The sequence below is a fragment of the Plectropomus leopardus genome, chromosome 8 (genome assembly GCF_008729295.1).
Source record: "Plectropomus leopardus isolate mb chromosome 8, YSFRI_Pleo_2.0, whole genome shotgun sequence".
NCBI classification, from domain to species: domain Eukaryota; kingdom Metazoa; phylum Chordata; class Actinopteri; order Perciformes; family Serranidae; genus Plectropomus; species Plectropomus leopardus.
The window spans coordinates 3,054,104-3,075,873 of NC_056470.1; the positions used below are offsets into that span (position 1 = coordinate 3,054,104).

The 21,770-nt window shown below is 38.8% G+C and overlaps 1 protein-coding gene across 4 annotated transcripts in view; it reads left to right on the forward strand.

Annotated features, from left to right (window-relative positions):
* Window positions 1-21,770, forward strand: part of LOC121946812 (DENN domain-containing protein 2D-like) — a 35,419-nt gene that overhangs the window by 8,642 nt on the left and 5,007 nt on the right. For 2 of the 4 annotated variants that reach the window (XM_042491577.1, XM_042491578.1), the window contains exons 2-10: window positions 713-779; window positions 876-962; window positions 1,077-1,142; window positions 10,713-10,808; window positions 13,935-14,110; window positions 15,864-15,976; window positions 16,099-16,168; window positions 16,265-16,342; window positions 18,048-18,188. In XM_042491577.1, coding sequence (XP_042347511.1) covers window positions 713-779; window positions 876-962; window positions 1,077-1,142; window positions 10,713-10,808; window positions 13,935-14,110; window positions 15,864-15,976; window positions 16,099-16,168; window positions 16,265-16,342; window positions 18,048-18,188 — 894 coding nt within the window. Of the gene's footprint in view, window positions 1-712; window positions 780-875; window positions 963-1,076; window positions 1,143-2,725; window positions 3,193-10,712; window positions 10,809-13,934; window positions 14,111-15,863; window positions 15,977-16,098; window positions 16,169-16,264; window positions 16,343-18,047; window positions 18,189-21,770 lie in introns of those variants that run through there. The other 2 variants (XM_042491579.1, XM_042491580.1) reach the window with 2 other exon arrangements.

Genomic DNA, 21,770 nt, shown 5'->3' on the forward strand with positions numbered 1-21,770 from the left:
AAGACAGCCTGTCTCTCAAAGCAGCCACACCCTCAAGGAAACACGTCAATTCACGTGTATTTATTTAATCACAAAGAGCAGATTTAACAACTCATCAGAGAGAGAGACTAAGAAAAAGGGAGAGAAAATGAAAAAGAGAGAGAGGTGTGTTTTATGTTATTGATGCTACACTTGTGTTGTCCAGCTGGTGAAGATGTTTCTTCATTTGCACTTATGGTGTATCTATTTGCAATGCATTGAGTTCTGGGGCCACTGTAATTTTAACGTAATGAAAAATAAATAAAATAAAATAAAATACAAATTTCTTGTAACTTTTAGTTAAGATATGTTGGATCATAAAGTTGAAATTTGAGGCGCCCATTGGCTTAGTTGATAGAGCAGGCACCCAATGTACAGAAGCTGTGTCCTCACCGCAGCGGCTGGGGGTTTGAGTCCGGCCCCGGCCCTTTGGGGCCTGCCATCCCCTCTCTCTCTCCCCCTTTCAAGTCAATAAAAGTCCCCCAAAAAATGTATCATCATCATTGGGAATCATCCTCTAAATATACATTTCAACTTGCATGGTCAGTCATCGGGCAGATTAACATGCCTATTTATATTGCTAGCTTGGCAGAAAATTATATAAATCTTTTTTTCTAAACCACTAATTGATTGTCTCATTTTCCTCTTTGTATTATATTTAATCTTAAGGTATCCTTATTCCCCTTTCTCTCAGAATTCGGAGCAGAAACTGCCTCCCAATCAAAGAAGGAGTTTCAGTTTCTCATCACTTCGTATTAAAAGTAAGTGTCTCAATTTAATTAAAGACGAAACCTGCATCTTAATTAGCCTTTTTGTTACTGATAACTCATAATTGACTTTTATATGAATTTCCACAGAAAGACACAACAGTAATGAAGAGAGTGGATTTACAGGGCGGAGAGGGCTGTTATCTTTCTCATCAGTACGAGAGACATCAAGAAAGGGTAAACAATGTCATCATTTCCCATCAGAGAACTTCTCTTACAGTTCTAAATCTGCCAAGGTGAAATCAATAAACACAGGTTTTAATGCAAACCTTTTTTCATTTTTAATCCCAGAGTCAGTTCTAGATGAAGACAGCGCCGCACAGCTGTACCATCTGCAGGACCAGGTGAAGGACACAGGTATGTATGAAGCTAACATTAAGTGGACATGGCAACATGTGGCATACTTATCGGAGCATTACATTCTTTAAGGCATTGAGCATGATCAGCATCAGCTGTTTCATTCATGCTTTACAATAACTGGCTCATTTATCAGCTGCTTGGCTACCAGATATTCTTATTGATATTCATTAGGTGTGAATTTCGGATATTATAAATTAACAACTCTCATTTTTAAGGTCTGTTCAGGCCAATTCCTTGACCTAATGTAAGTCAAATGAACTTGAGAGATGTCGTTTATCCCTCTGTGTGTCTGTGCAGAGGTGTTTTTAGGATTTGAGGACATTGGGGGCTTAGCCTAGACCTCTGTAGGGGGGTCCAAGGGATTCCTCCTTTTCGTTGAACAAGCTTCATTTTGATGTTTTTTTATGCACTCTGGCAGCTTATTATCCCTAACAACTTGTATTTAACTTAAATTGTGAATTGTGGTGTAAAAAATATTAGTAGTTGTAAGTAATTAGTACTGAGTAGAAACAGAATAATTTGTGACTTTTATCATCTAAAATTAGTAGGGCTGGAAAATAGTCTGTATTTTTACAGTACATTTAATCAAGTTTTTGATAAAATGATGGATTATTAGATTCAGTTTTTTCTTTAATCATTATTAGGGACCGTTCATTATTTAAAAGAGGGGAAGAGTGGTGCAAAAAGGGGGAGGTATGTCAAATAATTCTTAAAGCACTTGGGAGTGACTTAAGTGTTGTCTTGTATTTCTTTGACAGAATATATTTAAACACAATATGCCTTCCAAATCTGTTGGCTTGGTTTGTTTGAAAGAAATGTTTTCTTTCATTCACTCAGCCAGGCTAAAGGAAAAAATATAAAAAATATTTGTAGCTTTGGGGAAGGGGAAAAATAACTTATTCGCCCCCTCTGCAAGGTGACAGGTCACACAATGTTATGTTTTAAAATTTTCCGACATTATAACACGAGTACAAAGGGAGAACATTTTCAAAGCAACAGAAATGTTCAGAAAATGATTTCAGGATGTTATTAAGGCCTAAGATTTATTATATATATATATATATATATATATATATATATATATATATATATATATATATATATATACATACATGTTACATCTTAGTCAGCATTTAACCTTGCAGGAAAATTATGTGAAATGATAAACGTCCTAAAAACATTCTTTGAACATTATATGTTTTCTTTAAAACATAATTAACCAGTGTTGTGGGAACGTTCCCTGCTAGCTGGGATGGTGAACTTGAAATCTGGGAAACATGCTGGCTATTAGCGCCTCTGATGTGATTTTGCAGAGTACTTGACAGATGAGAATTTTTTTTTTTTTGTAGTGGGTATTTCTCCATCTCTGCTCACTAGCTGAAAGTAGTCCTTCTGGTAAACAGTATTTTCCCAAAACCTGTCCGATGTCTTGTCAAAGTAGAGAAAAAGTCACGACAGTAAGTTTGACATTTAGCAGGTTCTAAGAGCTATTCTGGCCTGCACTTTCTCAAGAACTTTGACTCACTGTCTGGTGCTGTGTGCTTCACGCTTTTGACTCGAGGGACTACATAGCTTTTGGTTTCTGTTGGTTGGCTCGTGGAGCATTTACAACAGCATTTATGCGTTTTAACTCGACGTGTGACTGTCTTTATTCAAGTTACTGGCAGATAACCAGATTTGTTTCACCGACAATAAGAATTAAACTGATAGAACTGCGGTAAACGGTAGGAAAGACGGTAGGAAAGACATTGTAAACAGTCTTTCGCACATACCTTGAACGCAACACTAACAGGAGCGCTGGGGCACGCGCTGAGCAAAGCTGTTCCAGCCTGTGAAGCACGCGGAGCAGAGAGGAGCGCGAGCCAGCCAGGATGCTATGTGTGTTCGGGAATGGAGCCGATAAAGTGCCGTTGTTGTGCTACTGAGTTTGCGAACAGAAACACCTGAAAGGACGACAGTGTGTTTGTGGGTGTAACAGCGATGAGTGAACCGGTAACGAGGAGGAGAAGAGGGCCCGGTGGACTGAGCAACTTCAAGAGCAGATGGAGTGAGTAACTTTATGACAGCTGACACAGCCCGGGCTAGCCACTATCATTTATTTACCTGACTGCGGAGATATAAAGCTCGCGGAAGAACACTAACAAAATATACCTCGTCTACAATATAGTTGAAGAGCGTTTTGTTTATCGACCAACGTCAACACGTAAGCTACTGTAGCACACCTGTCAGAACATGCGATGTTGCCATGTCTCGAGCGGGTTGTATATCCGTGTATCAAGTTGTCAGCCTCTTCATATCAGACCTCTGCACTAGTTTACGGTTAAATTACGGTCCTTAGCTTTATGTTTGTAGTTGAACACAAATGAAGTGAAATACAGTGCAGCATGGTGACATATAAACACGCCGAACTGAAAATTCAACTCCAATGATTGCTTTTGTGGTGCTGTCAGTTCAGCAGGCCGACCTCAGACCACTACAACATTAAATTCACTCATTTTCTAAATGCAGTTTGGTATGATTAGGCTGCACGCGGATATTGAATTTAAATTGTTTAATCCCCGAACCACAATAACAATAACAACGTTTTAACCCTTTGAAACCTGAGCAAATTGGCTTGAAGGCAACAAGTAACAGAAGATGAAATGACCCACCCGAAAGTAGCAAGAATTTAGTAGAAAGTACAAGAAAATAACCTGAAAATGAGGGAAAAAAACAAAAATACTGAAAAGAAAGTTGAAAAGAAAAAAAAGGAAATGACCTGGAAAATGTGCCCAAAAAATCTAAAATCTAAAAATCTAAATCTAAGAGCAAAGAGCAACTTGGCGAGAAATGCTTCACAAATTGCAAAAAAAAGTAGATTTATAAAATTATTTTAAAAATGTCATTGGGAAAAAAGGGAAAAAAACAGGGAAAAACCATATTGATAATGACCATAGTTACATATATTATTTTGCAGAATTATATTTTCAAGCATTTTTCTTGGTTATTTCCTTATTTGCTAGTTGCTTTCTTGTACCTTTGACTAATTTCTTGCAATATGTGAAGCATTTTTTGCCAGGTTGCTCATTGCCTTTTTTTCATGTTTTGTAAGAAACTGCACCAATTTAAACATAGTAAGGCATCTTAAGGAAGAACAATAAAATTGATGTCGCTCTGGGTTTCAAAAGGTTAACTGTGTGGTTCACTATATTAATCCAAAGGCAGACTTTTGTCTGTGACAAGTCCACATAAGCATGTCGCCCAATTTGACGCCTTATAGCTTCACATCTTACTCTATCAACTCTTTGTTATTTAATGGATTAAAATTGGGAATTTGGGTTACTTTAAAGCCCAGGTAGCTGAAATAACAATGTCTGTTTTGCAGGCAGTTTAAAGTGTAATCAGTAATACCAAACCACCTTTCATATTTGAAGTGGAATACCTTTTCACACAGCAAACGCCATATGAGGCTCTTCATTGCTGGCTACATATTAAACCAGGAATGTGGTTATTGAGACACTTAAGAAGCTAAAAACTGCTATATTTAGAATACGACTGGATTAATAAATGTACAGATGAATGGAAAGAATTTGCTTGAAATCTACAAGTAGCCATTATTGTAAATGAAAAAGAACATTTGAACAGGTTTAGGGCAGCTTTAGTTGGGCCCTGGTGAGTGCACCATTCCTTTTCTTAAAGAGTTGACAGCATGGTGTTTCAACATGTTGAGGAGCCTGAGGGCGTGAGGCTGTTAAGTGACTGTTATTTACACCCACATCATAGCTGAGCAGCAGGGGCAACACTCGGCAGTAGCATGCAGGCTGAGGAGAAGTTTGATATATAGTAACTGTCTGTGTAAAGAGTAAATAAAAACAGTACAACTAAATTAAGTTTTGCTGAATATTAGTTGCATGTTGGCGGCTCATGGAGTGTAAAGTAACCAGAGTGGAGTGTAAAGTAAGTAATGAAGGTGTTGGCTGGGGAAACACTGCCTTTGCCATTGACACAGTGCAAACACTATTTCCTAACAACAGAGGTTGTGTAAGGCGGACTTTAGGCTTCAGTTGAGGTTGTTGTCTGGACTCAGGGGTGTACACCAAAATGAAAGTGAATGACTTTTTTTGGTCTCCTCCAGTTGTGCAGTAGGTCATCTAGGATGCATTCAGTTGAACTCATTCTTAATCTTTGTGTACTGTATGTGCACAAAACTCAAACATCATCAAAGTTGGTGATGAATGTAATCATGTTTGACCGCTAACCAGACGTTGCAGTCACAACCACACATCAACAAGGCTTTGTGGTAAAGTGTTGCCATTTTTGTCTTAAAGTTATTCACTTGGCATTAGAGTGGGGCTGTACCTGACTCAGAATTATGCCAGTCAAATCAGATTTGGCAGTCCAATATGAATACTTGACATTTGGTTTTGTTTTCCATGCAAAGTTTGAAAGTTTGAATAAGGCTTTGGGGGACGTTTAGTGTGACAGCAGCATACATGTAATATAGTAAGCTAATGATGGGTCACAAATGCGCAACAAAATGTTTTGACGACACTAAATAGGAGGGCTGGGTGATATGGCTTTAATATGATATTGTGATATTTTAAGGCTATATCTTGATACAAAATATATATCTCAATATTTTGAAATTACTTTTAAACTAATGTTAACGACTAAAATATAAAATATAAAATTATTGAATGGACTACAGTTTCAATAAAGTTAAATAAAGCAGTTACTGTTATATGATAAAGTTGAATACACTACTGTCATAATAACATTTCATAAAAAACAGTTATAAGGAAGTTAAATAAAGTACTTTCATATTGAAATTTTGTATTGTTACAATTAAATAAATGAAAGAGGGACCCATGGTGCTTTTATTGTGAACGACCTGGCTTTGCAAGTCGCTCTGGTGCTCCGTGGTCGCAAAATTTGATTAAATAGTTGCGATCGGAGCTCTGCAAATACAAACACACACCTCACCTGCTCACACTACCGACACTACGACTCATTAAGTCTGACTGTTACTGTGGCACCGTTAAACCTGATGATTTATTCTCTGTAAGCTGGAAACAAACTAAGAGCTCTCCAGTTCAGATATTATATGCAAATCGCAGTAGTGCTCCATGGTCCTAAAATGTCAAGGTCTGGAGCTCTGCAAAAGCCCTGCTCTGTGTATGTGTGTGTGTCAGTAAATAAATAAAATAAACATGTTTACAGCCTGATACAAAAATGGTTTTGGTCTCTAGAGTTAATTTTCTTGCTCATGACAGCTGTAAAGGGATTTGAATTTTTAAATAACTCACCTGTTTACATTTTATTAAGGCTAAAAGCAATGTATAATTAAGGGCAGACCACCTTGATTGTCCTTGGCTTGTCAGTCAGATTCACTCCTCGCTTCTCCACAGCTCCACCCTCTCGCCCAAATATGGTCAAGTCAAGTCAAGTCAGTTTTATTTATAAAGGCCATTATCACAAATCACAATTTGCCTCAGAGGGCTTTACAGCATGACATCCCTCACTTCTGTCACTTCTGACTCCAGAAAACCAAGATGATTGAAATGCCAAACTCAAGGCTTCAAAATGGGAGTCCACAAACCAATGGGTGAAGTCACAGTATCTATGTCCATTATTTATACAGCCTATTGTTCAACCCATATTTGCTCTCACTGGGCTGATCTGTGTAGGTCTCTTTTATAGTAAACTGGTTGAACTGCATATCTTGTGTCAAGACAATTATAAACGGGCGTTGCAAACTTGCCCATGTAACTACATACCTATAGTTTTTATTTATGTTTTATGTGATCAAGTTTTGAGATTTCCTCTTGTTGAAATTGTGCCTCCACTCCAATACACAAGATTCATGTTTGTCTGTGCTCATCAAAGCTTTGAAAAAGATATTTCAGAGACATAAATGGGTCTACAGTGAGTCTCAGCAGGTTTCCACCTTTTACTTGGGCCAATTTCTACTAATGTATCTTACTCTCTTCTTTCTTTTTTCTTTTTGATATAAGGAGTTAGGAAATTTGCTCTTTGTTTGTGATGAATTTCACACACTTGACATATATCCTTGTTTGTAATACCAGTCATAGTTTGGTTGCCAGCTCTCTGAGTTCCCAAGTGAGATCACTGAAGTTATGGAGAAGTAGTTTTTCAAACAGTTGCTCGATACATGAAAGACATGAATCAAATACACTAATACCTAACATATTTACCAGCTTTTTCCCAAAGCAGTTTATTTACCAAATGAAAGATAACATTGTCAGGATTTTCCCTAGAAAGCTGTTTTTCCCCACACGACCTGAATGCAGCACAAGTGTGAAGATTCTTTCCTCAGAGTCTGAAGTAAACAAATGATTCAGCACTGTTAGGGCTCCAGTAAACACACAAAATCACAAATGTTAAAGATGGTCCGTCCTGCACATCATAATCGCCAATCCAAATAGATGAAACTGCACTTGTCCTTTGAACCAAGTAGCTCTGGGAGGATTAACTCCAAAATATAATTCCCCACAACAGCCAGAGCTACAGTTTTTGTAATATTAGCATAGTCCACAGTCATATTTCCTTGTTTAGGGAGTTGTCGCTTTTCACCTTTGCAGCATGCTTTTGTTTCTGCTTTTGTGTTAGTGGTGGGTTTGGTTGCTGGGTTGAGGTGTCATGTTTAGGTACAGGGTTGTTTCAGAAAGTAAGAACAAACCTGTGTTCAAGAAATTCTGTCTCATAAAGCAGGTTTAGCTGAGTCTGACCTGTTCCCATTGAAATGTGACCTTCCAAACCAGCCTGGTCCTTGTAAGTCTAGTTTTCAGGCTAATCTTCACCTCAGACTTTACTAAGGTTACAATTACTCTGCCAGGTGGAAACACAGCTATCTGTATTTAACTTCCTCCCAAGTTGTCCTTCGGAGCAAATGAGGCATTTAGCACAGTTTATTTAACACTTGGCCCTCTGTTATTACTTATTAATTCAGAATTTGTCAATTTCAAGTATCTGCATATAGTATTCCAGACCAAATATGGGCTTCCAAATGCACTGTACGCATTTGCTTTAGGCTATTTAACTACTTTGACTAAAGCAAATGAGAAAGTTTGATCCACAGCTACAGCTTGTCAGTGAAAGTCAACATTTACTCACATTTAAAATGACAACTCACAAAATAGATAAAGAAATGTATAACAGACACCAAGAAACAATTTTATTAAGAAAATTCCAACATTATTTCCATGGTGGTACCATTATTTCGATTTTAGAAATCCAATTGTAAAATCCAACTTATAAAGAACTTGAGTTCCTAGGAAATAAGTAAAAATGAAATTTGAAATGAAAACTTCCTGTATGGGGTCTTATTTCATAGTTGAAATTTTGGATGTTGGAATTAAAAAACAATTAAACAATAAAAGAGCCATTGAGTTTTGCTAGAGTAGTTGGGGGGTCCTGTGATCTTGATTGGTGTTAGGTGGTTATAAAACTCAGTCTCAGCTATCTTAAGTCTATTTCTTCCTCTTGAAATTCATTCATTAATGGTTGAGAAGCGGGGTACACCATGGACATGTTGCCAGACTATCACAGGGCTGACACAGAAGCCGTGTTTCCATCAAAAGCTTTCAGTATTGTACCTTTAGAACCAAAAGCACCACCTACGAAGAGGTACCTAGACCCTAGATCTGTGTAGCATTTTCACCGCAGACAGTACTCTTACATGTGGGTATAGTTGTTGTTACTCACTGCTCTGTCCAGCAGCACTGGCTGTATTTCCTTGTTCTTCAGTGATACAGAGTGAAGTCTGTATACAGTTTATCTTCCACAGAACAGAGCTACATGCTGACATTGTTAGAACAAAAAAGAGCAGGCTGCAGTGAGAGTCTCTCTCTATGGGATATTTTTGTGCATTGACTCGGTATCAGGTAACAGCGGGTGTTTAGTGCTGCTAGAGCGCTCCAGAACGACACTCAGAAATGTGTTTTTTCTTCAAGAATGGATTAAAAATATGCATTTCAAACGATCTGGTTGCAGTTAATATGAATGTTTTAAACGCTTAAATGCTCCACTCATTACTGTATGTCATCCAAGAAGAGGTTCTTCTGCAGAAAGTGAATGTCAGGGACAGTTTAAAATAACACAAAGAGATACATTGGAAGGCTAAAAATATGCGCTGATCAACCACCCGACCAGCAAACCACAAACTTTATATATTACAGCAGCACAACTGTCAGGAGTGAGGACATAGATGAGTGCTACAGCACAGTGCGTGTGTGTGTGTGTTTGTGTGTGTGTGTGTGTGTGTGTGTGTGTGTGTGTGTGAGACAGAGAGAAGGGGGAGAAGTTGAAGGAGGACCACTTCACGCAATATTTGTGTAAGCTATTAATAACTTAATCAGAATGCTGCTTCATCACTTTTTGTCGCTGCTGTCCAAACCGTTGTGATGTTTTTTAGCCTGATCAATCACTAAGTATGACACAGCACGGTTCTCATTAACATAATTGATATGAACTGAACTGTTAGTGTAGTGTTTATTTTAAAAGACCATAATTCTTTTTGTAAAAAAAATGAAATAATGACTAAATATATGATATATTGTAAATATGTTGTAATATAAATGCTGCAAATTTTCACTTTACAAACATGTCGGCACAAACATGTCGACCAAAAATGTGCCCAAATGTGTTTTTTGGTGGGCATCCATTTTATTCTTTGCTAAGAACAAATCCCAAGTAAGAAAACATTGGTGAATGTCAGAAACTTTGTAAAAACTATATCAGTAGGTTTTAAGATGAGATTTCTTCTTGACACTTGTTGGTGAACGAGGCCTTTTGTCTTTAGATGTGAAAGGCTGTCAGACTTATGTCTTTTTAAAATCTTTTTAAAGTCTTTTTAAAGTCTTTTAGTGTGTGTGGGAGCCATTAGTGTGACCGCATCATGTTCTTTATGAAACAAATGAATCCTTGTTAGGTTTGTTTGGCTTTTCAAAATCAGCCCTGCTTTTCAAAGACTTCCTGAAATGTCTCTCAAGATGTTTCTCACTCCACTTTTGGTTGAGTACAAGTGGACACACGCATAACATGAAATCAGTGTTGTGATGTAGTGATGCAGGTTAACAGTATTTATCAAACATGTTTGTAAGGGAAGGAAGCAGAACCATTTACTCAGCCAACTCCTGTCTGTGTTGTCCATGTCAACAGCCCAAAGGTAACCTCATCTCTGATGTGGCTGGGAAACACACTTAGTACAGTAGCTGGAGTAACAAGGCCTACACTTGGGTTCATAATTAGAGTTTGTCATTTTATGTCTAATCCCTCTCAAAGGAATAGTCCACCAATTTCTGTCTTTGGAGTATTTATAGCTTAAATCCCAAAGAAAAGAAAATATACAGAGACTTCATTTCTGCAGCATAATCTACATCTCCATATTTGATCTGTGTACTCAGTACGAATGTTGGCAACATAATGTGAAGCAAACTAGTTTCACTTGCTTTCAGCCTGAGCAGAAACCTAATCAGCCGAAGCACTACAAACACAGGAAGCTATCAAGGGAAGTGAGTGTTGTTATGTGACGGTTTCATTGAGCAGCTGCTGCTTTTGTTTCTTCAGCAGCCATCCCGTCAGCTGAAGATGAAGATGGACGACAAGGAGCCCTCAAGAGGTTCAGTGCTATGTGGTCCTCCTTCCGCAAGGGCAAAAGAGATAGTGAGTATTACAGTGCATTAAATTCTTTTGTCTTGTTCACTGTTACCTTAGTGTCCAGTCAGAAGTGGGAAAGGTGGTGCTGGATGATGAGTCAAACTTTGATTAGGGGTTTAACCACTGCTGATATTTTCTTAGTCCTTGCTGTAGCGGTCACAGGTTCGACCCTGACCTGCGGCCATTTGCTGTATGGCATCCATTCTTTCTTTCCATACCAATAAAAACACACCAAACAGTCACAACCATGGAAACATGACAAAAAAAGGAATTCCTGGCTCTCAGACATTTACGGCTGCTATTCCTCTTCTTTTAGTTAGCTGCTTACTACTGCTTGCTGCATGGGTCAGTTGCACAACATGTTGCATAAAGCATCACACCTTTCTGCTCATGATCCCATCCTGCCAGCTGTTCCTTTTAAATAGTACTTGATGCTGCGCTATTACTACCTCCATTGCCAGCTCAAAGTAGAGACAACTCTATCCCCTCACTCTGCGACTGGACCTTTTTTTGCAGAAAAGTGAGGCGGCATAATGTTGTGATATTCCCACCTTGCAGCGTAAAAGGAGCTAAAGAGAGGGGTGTGAGAAGGAGAATTCTTTTTCAGGAATTATATTCAATAAAGTGGGACATTCTCAGTCACTTGAGTCATTTTGAGGGGATCACAGCATAATCTGTAATGTGCAATGTAATGTGTAGAGCTATTTAAAAGGTAAAAGCCATGATCAAATTTCAGGCAACTTGGCTACAGATGTTCCAAAAATTGCAGAAAATTGGTGAATTTAGAAAAAAGAGTAGCCTGCTTTGTTGCCACATTCACAAACAGCTGTGTCAGTGTGGAAACACTCTCAAGAACTGGGAGCTGCACCAGCAGGCCTAAAACACACAAGACACAAGGAAAAAAAGCTCTTGCTGTTGTGCCTTTATTTTAGACAAAAAGAGAGGTATTATTATTATTATTACAATTATTTTTGCCAATTTTGTGGTCATTTTGTCTTACCTCTCTCATTGCCTTTTCCCCATATTTTTGAAAAAAAAAATCAGGCAGTTTACTATGGTTTTCAAAGGGTTAAGCAACACATGTAAGTTTCACAAAAGTAGGAGTTTTTGGAGCACTATTTTATTGGATCAGTGACATAGTGTAGTGGTTTTAGTTTTTCTAATGACCCCGTGTTTTTGACACCTGGATCGTTAGCTGTAATTTGTACAGCACATAAAGAGTAGCCTGCTTTGTTGCCACATTCACAAACAGCTGTGTCAGTGTGGAAACACTCTCAAGAACTGGGAGCTGCACCAGCAGGCCTAAAACACACAAGACACAAGGAAAAAAAGCTCTTGCTGTTGTGCCTTTATTTTAGACAAAAAGAGAGGAATGCAGCAGAGAACACGTGAACAGGCTGGTAGCCAGTGAAGAAGACAGGACGAAGCTGGGCTGTCTGTGGGGTGAATAATGGTCTCTGAACGCAGCAGTAGAGAGCTGTTAGCAGGAGAGATGGATGGGTGGAGGACTCTGGGCCAGCGTCTGTGGGAAAACATGTGTTGTAATAAAATAATTCCATCAGCAGAGTGACAATTGTATATCATAGTGGATATTGAGACATCACACTCTGACTCCTCCATCAGTTTTCAACAACAGCGACAGCATGATTATCAGTAGAAATATTCAAAAATATTACCTCATAATACTGACTGTACTGTAACAATGAATTCATTTTACAACCACAGTGTTACACACCTATAAACTATGTTAACAACACCCATCAGCACATGATAACAAATTCATAAGAATTAAATCATTTCTACAAACACTGTAAAATAGTATCATGATAATGGGATACACATTGAGTTTAAGATTTTCTCAGGAGATGCAGTCTGAGGTGACTCTTTGAAGGTGGGGAGATACTTTACTATAATATACAAAGTTGTGGCAATGTGGGCATCACGATCGATCAGATCAAGTTGGACTGAGTCCATTCTGGTCTAAGCTGGTCACTGTTGACAGTAAGGGGGTGAAATCATGCAGTGTATGGTCTGATTGATTCTAATGGTTTGCCGTTTCATCAGACTACTTCCTGTCTACATGGTGTATGACCGTACAAGTGTGTGACCTCCTGAAGAGGTGCGCTACTTACTTTCAGTTTTTCAGACTAATAAATACACAATAGAAACCCACAAAATGTTAAGAAAAGTAATATTCTTACTCCTATTTTCCTTATTTAACAGAGAAATACATCTGTACACCTTTTGAATTCAGCCTACTCTGGGTCATGGAAGACTGAAGAGAATTGACTTGTTTACTCATCATTAAACACACTTCATTCAAACTCGACAGAAACAAAATAAAATCCACCCAAACTTCTTGGTTACTTTTGTTAGTAATCAAGTTAGTAAGTCTACTGTTCCAAAAATCACCAGCTCCAGTTTGGTCAAAATAAATCCTTAATTGCTGGCCGTCAGCTGTTTACAGTCCTGTAACTTCTCCCTCCACCACTGGGTGTCACAGTGTCTTTCAGCTCAGCTGCCTGTTCCACCAGTAGACACCAGAAACTGAGCTTTGGAGCGTGCTGTGCACTACATACAGTGAGTTTAATAGAAAGAGGAGCACCTTATTTATGACAGTATTAAAAAAAACATACCTTGAGAATTTCCTAATAACCAGGCATACTGTAACACCATCATACCACCCAAGCCTAGTTGGAAAAATAATTTAAAGGAAAAGTTTAACAATTACATACTGGAGCTGTTTCTTGGTGAGCAGCATCCTGGAGTTGTGTTGTTAAAGTGTGGTTGTCAGGTTTGGTTGTGTTCTGCCGGCATAGAAGTCGAATTTTAAAACAAGGATCGCTGAGAAAGAATAGTGTTGTTCATCAAAGGCATTCTTAAAGATTTGGCTCTGTCTTGTTGGCCAACTCTCTCCACCATCACATCCAAAGCTCCTCCTGTGTTTAGTAATTGTTCCAGTCTCCACAGCAGGGAGTGTGAGGTCACAGGCCTGTAGTGTGTCAGGACTGAAAGGCATGGCCCTACTCCAGTACAAACCGTAACAGGTCAGGATCAAGAGCAGATCTAGTGAGGCCTGCAAACCTTTTAGTCTGGATCACAAGCACAATGCATTTCTACATTTCTGTGTAGGAGTCAAAGATCCTGAGCCTACAGAGCCTCCGGGCCCGTCAGTGGCAGACAACACATCCCGACAGCTGCGCTACGTCAGTGGTCAGTACTTCTTTGAGTATCTGGTGGTGGTTAGCCTGAAGAAGACCAAGGATGGCAGCAGCTATGAACCTCTGATCACCTACCAGTTCCCAAAGGTCAGTATGATGTGAGAAGGTATATATGACCTACTACATATATGTAGGTTGAGCTACTACATAAAACCAAACCTGGGGTCTCACAGATTACATAGTTATGCACTCTCCTCTTGTAAAAGACAAAACTGTGTGTTCTGACATAACACAGGTGACATAAGTGCCATATTCATAAAGTTACTTACATAAGTAAATTTACATAAACAAATGTAATTTTACCCCAAACCGTGATTTTATTTTGTTGCCTAAACCTAAAGTTGTTGTTGAAACCTATGTTTCCTGGGAACACGGAAGTTTATTTTGAAAGGACATTGTAGCATGTAACAAATAGGAATTGACACTCCGTCCCTGAGTGTCTCAAACTTTATTGTTTGCATAAGGCAAGTGTAGGGCCACTCACCAAACTGGTGTGTTTGAAGAATGCTGTCTCATATATATTGGCTAAAGCTGCACAGGGTGACTAAAGTTGGTGGTTGTGAGAAGTTTAAACCACAATAAGACAGCTGATTTTTTTCTTAAAAAAATCTAACTCATTTGATTTCACACCTCCATGTATAACACTGTTATAGGACCCAGTGGAATCCTAGAATTAGGAACCATATATTCAGTAATGTTCATTAGACAAATATGAGTCATAACCACTCTTCAGCCTCTGGTTTGATGGCAGTGAGTTTGTGGTTATGGTTGATAGTGCTGCAGCTGTGATGCTGCTACAGCAGCACTGGGTATGGCCATCTTGTTGTGGGTGTTGAATGATTTTTCTGCCTCCACCGTTCAGCTTTGACTGCATGAGTAGCACCTGTGACCTCAGATGTCTATGGATGTTTTCACATGTAGTCCTCTTTGAAAGAACTGAACTCAGTCCTCTCAAAGTAGACCAAAAAATAGACCAACAGAAAAGAGACCCCGTTCTTTTTTGTAATCATATTGTGAGGTCATTTGAAAGAGGACTCAGGTCTCATTTCTGGTCCACTTCAGCTCTGATGGGGTCTCAATCCCTTTTCTGTTCACACTATAAACATATGTGTATCTGCATCTATCCATTTATTTATCTATCTATTCATCCATCTGTCCGTCTGCAATATGGACCTAAAGTAAACCAAACTTTAGTTTGCTTCAGAGGGATCTGAGCTCGTTTGGAGTGTCTGAGAGAGTGTCTGGAGAGTCACTGGTCTGAGTAAGCTTGGAAGGCTAAATAGACCAAGTGCGAAAACACCCTTAAAAAGAGATTTCTGGGGCGCCTGGTGGCTCAGTGGATAGAGTGGCGCCCCATATACAAAGGTTGTATCCTTGCCACAGCAGCTGTGGGTTTTTTTCCTGGCCTCGACCCTTTGCTGCATGTTGCCCCCTCTCTCTCTCTTTCTTTTACACGCTTAAACTGTCCTGTCCATCAAAGGCAATGAAAGCCCAAAAAATACTTGCTAAAAATTAAAAAAAAAAAAAAAAAAAAAAAAAAAAAAGGTTTCTCACCGACATGCATCATTACAGAAGTGGGGTAATTAGTCTTGTTGTGAAAGGGACCTACATTTCTGCCTTTACGTGTGCCACAACCAAGTCCAAATTACCAGCTTATATCCTCCAGATGTTTAACTGAGTTAGTCAGGTGCAGCCACTGGAACTGAGGTGTCTTGCAGGAGAAGTGGGAAATGTTGTTACCATCGTTAAGCATGGAAAATTTAAAAGGGATGTTCATACCGTGTAGTGCAAACATTGATTTGTTTTTTCAAAGAGCAGCTGTGTGGTTGTTTACTTTCAGAGAGATGGGATGGCGAGGTTTCAGAAGGAGGAGGAGGAGAAGACGCTTAAGGCCATCACTCTCTTTTGTTTCCCAGAGGGCATCAACTGGGCTCCTTTGACTGAATACCACAGGTACAGCTGCTCCTTTGTCAGATGTTTCATCTCTTTGATAACTTTAATTCCTGTATTCATGGTTGTGTTCATTGGTCATCAGTGTATATCCCTCGTTCTGAGTTTTCCTGATGTATTTCCAGTGAGACGTTCTCTTTTGTTCTGACTGAGATTGACGGCAGCAGGAGAAATGGATACTGCAGGAGGTTACTGGTCAGTGTGTAGACTGAAGGTATTGTCGCTATGTCATCAGTTGGATCTCCTTTTCCAGTGTTCATTAAATATCCTCTTTGACTGTCCAATCTGCAGCCTGGAGGGAAAGGAGCTCGACCACCTGAGGCATATTGCATCATCAGCTCGTTGGCGTGTTTTGGCCTCTTCTCCAAGGTGCGTCCAACTCAGCATGTCTAAATGGGCTCATCTTTTTTAATAACTTTTACATTATTTCTTAATGCAACTAAACTTAGCTGAAAATTTTGAATTTCCAAAACTGTCATTTCAAAACTAACTAACTAAAGGAAACTCAAAAATGTGAATTTGTAACCAAGTAGGTGTATTTTATTAGTGGTAGTGCCATCAACTTTAAGATCAGCAGTCATTATTTAGTTCTTCACCACTGTTCCTTTATTTATCAGGTGCTTCAGTCATTCTGAATCACGTGTTTCCAATAAGGAGTTCTTCCCTTTTTCACCTGTGACATATACTGATGGGTTCAGGAAGAACTATTCTCATTAATATTTAAACCATTTTATTTTATACCATCATATCTTCTCTTAAGCACAATGATAATTGTGGTATATTTTAAAATTTGTTTAATTGTGACATATTGCAATGAGACATAAATAAATGTATATCACAGCAGCCCTTTCCCTGAACTGAGCATCCATCTGTGGCCAGGAAAATAACTGTTTTCTCACTCGTGCATAAAGTTAAAGCAAACGGAAACTATAAAACGTCCAAACACCAATGATAGGTGATGCATGGTGTAAAGTTAGTAGTGGTGCTGAAAGTTAATGTAACATATACAAACAGAGGCAAGTTCCATGTGTTGATAATCCATGTATATTATGCTTGGGTGGGGACAGAAAGTAAACAGGGCAGTGCTGTCTGCCGTCCTCAGGTGTCTGTGCAGAACACTGTCCTTTTGTGATAGGTCATTTAAGCCTCAGCCATGGGATGCAGCTTGCTCTCCTGAGGAATCCATCCTCTGACACGGTGCAATTTACCATATGGCAACAACGCATGTTTTTCAAATTGACGTGTTTCTGTAATCGATCGTGTAGATAAATCGCCCTAGCCTGTACAAATTATAGGTTCTTCCATTGTGTTTAAAAGATAGAAGATTTTCTGGGCTTTCCAAAAAAGCTGTCAGAGCTGTGCTCATAGTGGGGACTTATTTACAGAGGGCTTCTTTGATAAATGACAGTTTTGAGATGGTCATATTTTTGTATTAAGCTTCCTTCTTTTTTGATCCATATGTTTGCCCTGTTAAATTGTTCTTAAAAATGTGCTCTTGTTGCAAACTCAGTACTTCCTGTATCCATTTCAAATGAAGAGTCATGTAGCATTTCAGGACACAGTCTCTTCCCATCATCCCCTTACTTGCACAGGTGCTGTTCATTACCTCAAATGTACGTATTGCTATTTTGTGGCGCTTGTTTGGTACTGCAAAACACAGTGTGGCTGGGTCATGAACACATATACACCCACAGTGACTCAACTAGCACAGTGCCACTTCAGGTGATCCAGAACAGCAAAGTGTTGAAAACAGCATGATTAGAATGTTCAATTTATTAAATTACAGCAGTCCTCAATCTTTTGACTCAAACATATCAGAACCATGTTGTGTAAAATGTTGCTTAATTACACTCAAAGAACAAATATTACTTGGATGGACAGAAAATGGCAGATGAACATTTACTATCCAGGAACTCACATTATAGACACAACCACGGACTGTCTGCAGCAAGCTGGCCACAGTTCAGCATAGTGACTAAACAGGTTTCAGTCATAGGCTGGGTTTATGAAGAAGTTTGGGTAACAGTAGTGTTTATCAGTACTGTATGATGTATGATGGTGTGTTTGTGTGCAGATATTTGATGAGGTGGAGAAGCGGCGGCAGATTTCCATGGCCATGATCTACCCATTCATGCAGAAGCTGAGGGAGGCTCCATTCCCAGCTCCAGGAAACACTGTGGAGATTAAGAGCTTCATTCCTGAGTCGGGCACTGAGGTCAGACCAAAACCCCTCCTCCCGCTCATAAGTCTGATAAGAGCTCAGTGATATAGCTATCAGAAGTAAATACAGTAACCGATGACTGTGCAGATCCTCAGAGGAATTTCTCTTCTTGTCTTGGTGGCAGTGTATCATGAAACCTGATAGGCTTTATATCAGATTTTAACTTTTATGACTCAGATTAGCTCAGTTTTACTGAAATTACTCCAACAATTTCTGGTGCAGCAGTGAAATTAATAGATGAGCTGCAGATCCTTGTTTTAACAACCAGCTCAGTAATATTTTAAGGGACACTCTATTTTTGTTCAGTGGCAAACTCAGTCAGATGAAGAGATATATGATAATACAAAGAATTGTTACATTGAAAACACCAATTTGCATAGGCTTGTGCCTTCTGAAATATGGGATGTTCCTGAAGAAGGTGCAAGCCGATACAGGTTAGTGGAATTTTTAATCTTTCTAGCCCGATGAACTTAAGGCCTTTTATGCTTTTCAAACCATCTTGGGTGCTTGGATCTGGATCTTTTATACCACAATCTTTAGTTCGAAGTTCCTCATTTTTAAATATTCCCTTCCATGAGCAGCAATAGTTTGAGGGACACCAGATGCGATCCTGCTGCCCCTTTTTCACAAAGTTGTTTGTTTAATCTCTGAATGAGGCAACATCTCTTAGAAAAAGCTGCTTGCACAAAGAAACACGAGCAGTTACATTATCAAACAGGTTGAAAACAAGCCTCCAAGTAGGGCAAACATATTTGGAATTGAAAGTAAATTTGAATAGTAACACACCCACTGCACACAGCTTTTTTCTACACTCTCAGTTCTATCACCTAATGTGATAGGTTAAATCATCTGACTGAAATGTCAGTATCCTGCAGAATCTTCAAATGCATTGAGTTCAGTTTCCTCCATAAAAGGCATTCTTGGGTATTAAGGCTCACATTTAATTTGTCAGTCTGAAATCTTGTCTCTTGCCAGCTGTGTGCAGCAATGTTAGAACCAAAATGTTTCTGTATCTGATTGTGGGCCATCAGGAGATGTTCTACACTCAAAAACTAAAAGAAGAATTATGCTGCTGGAGGCTTTATTGTGGAGGTTCAGAAAGCACCAATCAGACCTGCAGAAAACACTGTCACTGCTGTTCACTACAGTTGCTGGGAATTCATTATCTCACAATTGACAATACTTTCATCACTGAATGCATCAGACTTTTAGTGGTTAATCCATCCACTTTTTACATACAATTTCACTAAAATGACAGTGGCACAAATATTAAAGAGTTACTTTAATTTTAGTTTAGTTTTCCTTACTGGAACCTATTTTCCCATGTTTTTATGTCTAAGTAACTAATGAGAATAACATTTTTTAGATTAGTCCAGTATTTAGAGCACTGCAGACAGCAACAGCCAAATGCTGCTCTGTAATTCCTGCAGAATCAATGTACGTCCACTGAAAATGTTTGTTTTTGTCAGTGACAGGCCCAGATTGTTATTGTCAGTGTCTGACAACATTATGGAAATGATTCTTCTTCTTTGTTAAAGAGTAAGATCCTTTTTGTTTTACCAAAAATAGCCCTGAAATTGCTGTTGCCAAATTAACCAGACTCCATTAAAATAAACGGTAATTTTAGCATGTATAGAACCAGCATATTTTCACATCCAGCTGGGTGAATTAAGACTTTATTTCAACCAAACCAGAGTTGTTGGTTGTTAGAATAGTGGAGAGATAAACCAAGACGGTTGTGAAACAAAAAGGATCTTACTCTTGAACAATGAGGTAGACCTCTGGATCCTTTTTATAATGTTGTCGACACTTACTGTAACAATAACAATCTGATTCTGTCAGTGGCAAAAACAAACACTTTCAGAGGATGTAAATTGGTGGTGGCTGCAGTGCTGTCTCAATACTGGATCAATTTCAAAAATTGTTCTAATTCGTCACTTAGACCTGGGATGTGCAAACTTTTTTGAAAATGGGCCAGCTGTTCCTCTCATTATTTGAGTTATTAACAAGAAAATCACATACAAATGACACAACCACAACTGTTCTTTCAACAGCAAAACAGCAGCCTTCTCTGTTGACCTTATGCAAGGCAAGGCAGCTTAGTTTCTTTAGCACATTTCATACAATAGGGCAAGTGCTTTACAGCAATAATAGATTCAAACATAATAAAAGATACAGATTTATCATAAAAGAGATAAGATATAAAAGGTAAAATCAATTACTAAATGATTTTAAAAAATAGATTTAAAAAATCACTATTAAAAATAGCAAAAGTGCAGACAAGAGGTGCAAAGACTAAAATGATTTAAAACTCCACCTGCTAATGACTACAAAATAAGTTTATAGTCATTAGCAGGTGGAGTAAGCAGTGTAAAATGCTTCTTTGCTGTGGCCACCTGCTACGTAGCATGAAACATCTACTGTTAGGTAACCGCTAGTTTGCTTGTTTACCATCTGTTTATGAAAACACATTACACACTCTGTGATAGTCCTGCCATCGTTAGGTGAATGACCATAAATGCAAAGTGCTTGATTAGCCAGTGTTGTTTCAGTTATAAATTATATTTTGAAAGACAAGCTGAGGACTGTTTAAAATTAGTCTGAGGGCCACAATTGGCCCCCTGGCCATACTTTGGACATGACTGCCTTAGACGCAAGAAAACGGGAAAATAGGGTCCAGGTTGGAAATGCCAAAATACAACTGAACTGAACTATGCAGAAACCTTGAGCACTACTAAATAAAAACTATATTGTAAACAAACCACAATTTCCTTTAAAGTGAAAAAGATGTCAAAAGTTTCTAAATCTAGACAGAATACATGTAAGTCAGAGATTTCAGACAGCTATAAATAACGAGAGCAGCTGGGATCTCAATCCACAGTAATCCAGAGGATGTCCCAATATCTAGCAGTCAGTTGGGACCTCAGCCAAGCTGTGTTAAAGAACTATGACTACATTTAGTGACACAAGAGGCAAACACTGAGCATACACTGCAAGGAAAGTCCCCAGCTTTTTAGAAAAAAATCTACACATGCTGACAGAGCAGAGCATGAGTGCACTGTAGGCCAGTGACTTTAAATAGTGAGATCTTCCAGGTGGGTGTGTTCATGTGGAGTCGTGTCTGAACCTGTTTCAAATTACCTAACCTTTACCTCAGAGCAGAAACCTAACACTCCAATCCGGCTGCATACCATGTTTGAGCAGTTATCTCGAGTATTTACTGATTGTGGCCATTGTTTGAGCTGTACTCCCTGTGACCAGCCCTCAGGGTGAAGGAAGGACAAAGACAGGGTTCACCGACAGGGCTCATGATGGCAGTGTTGTTCTAAATACGAAATAATAATACGGAATGGAGGAAAAAATTTGAAAAGCTCTAAAAGTAACCTGAAGCTCATCCCTTCCTTTAGAACAAAGAAAGGCTTAGTGCAGGGATACTCAACTGGCTTTGCTTTGGGGCACATTTGCAAAATGACAGGAGGCCAGGACCAGTCCAGCAGCCCCATACATGTTTCTAAGATTTCAAGCCTTATTTAGGATTTAGGGACGTTTTTAGAATCATAGGACATTTCTAGGATT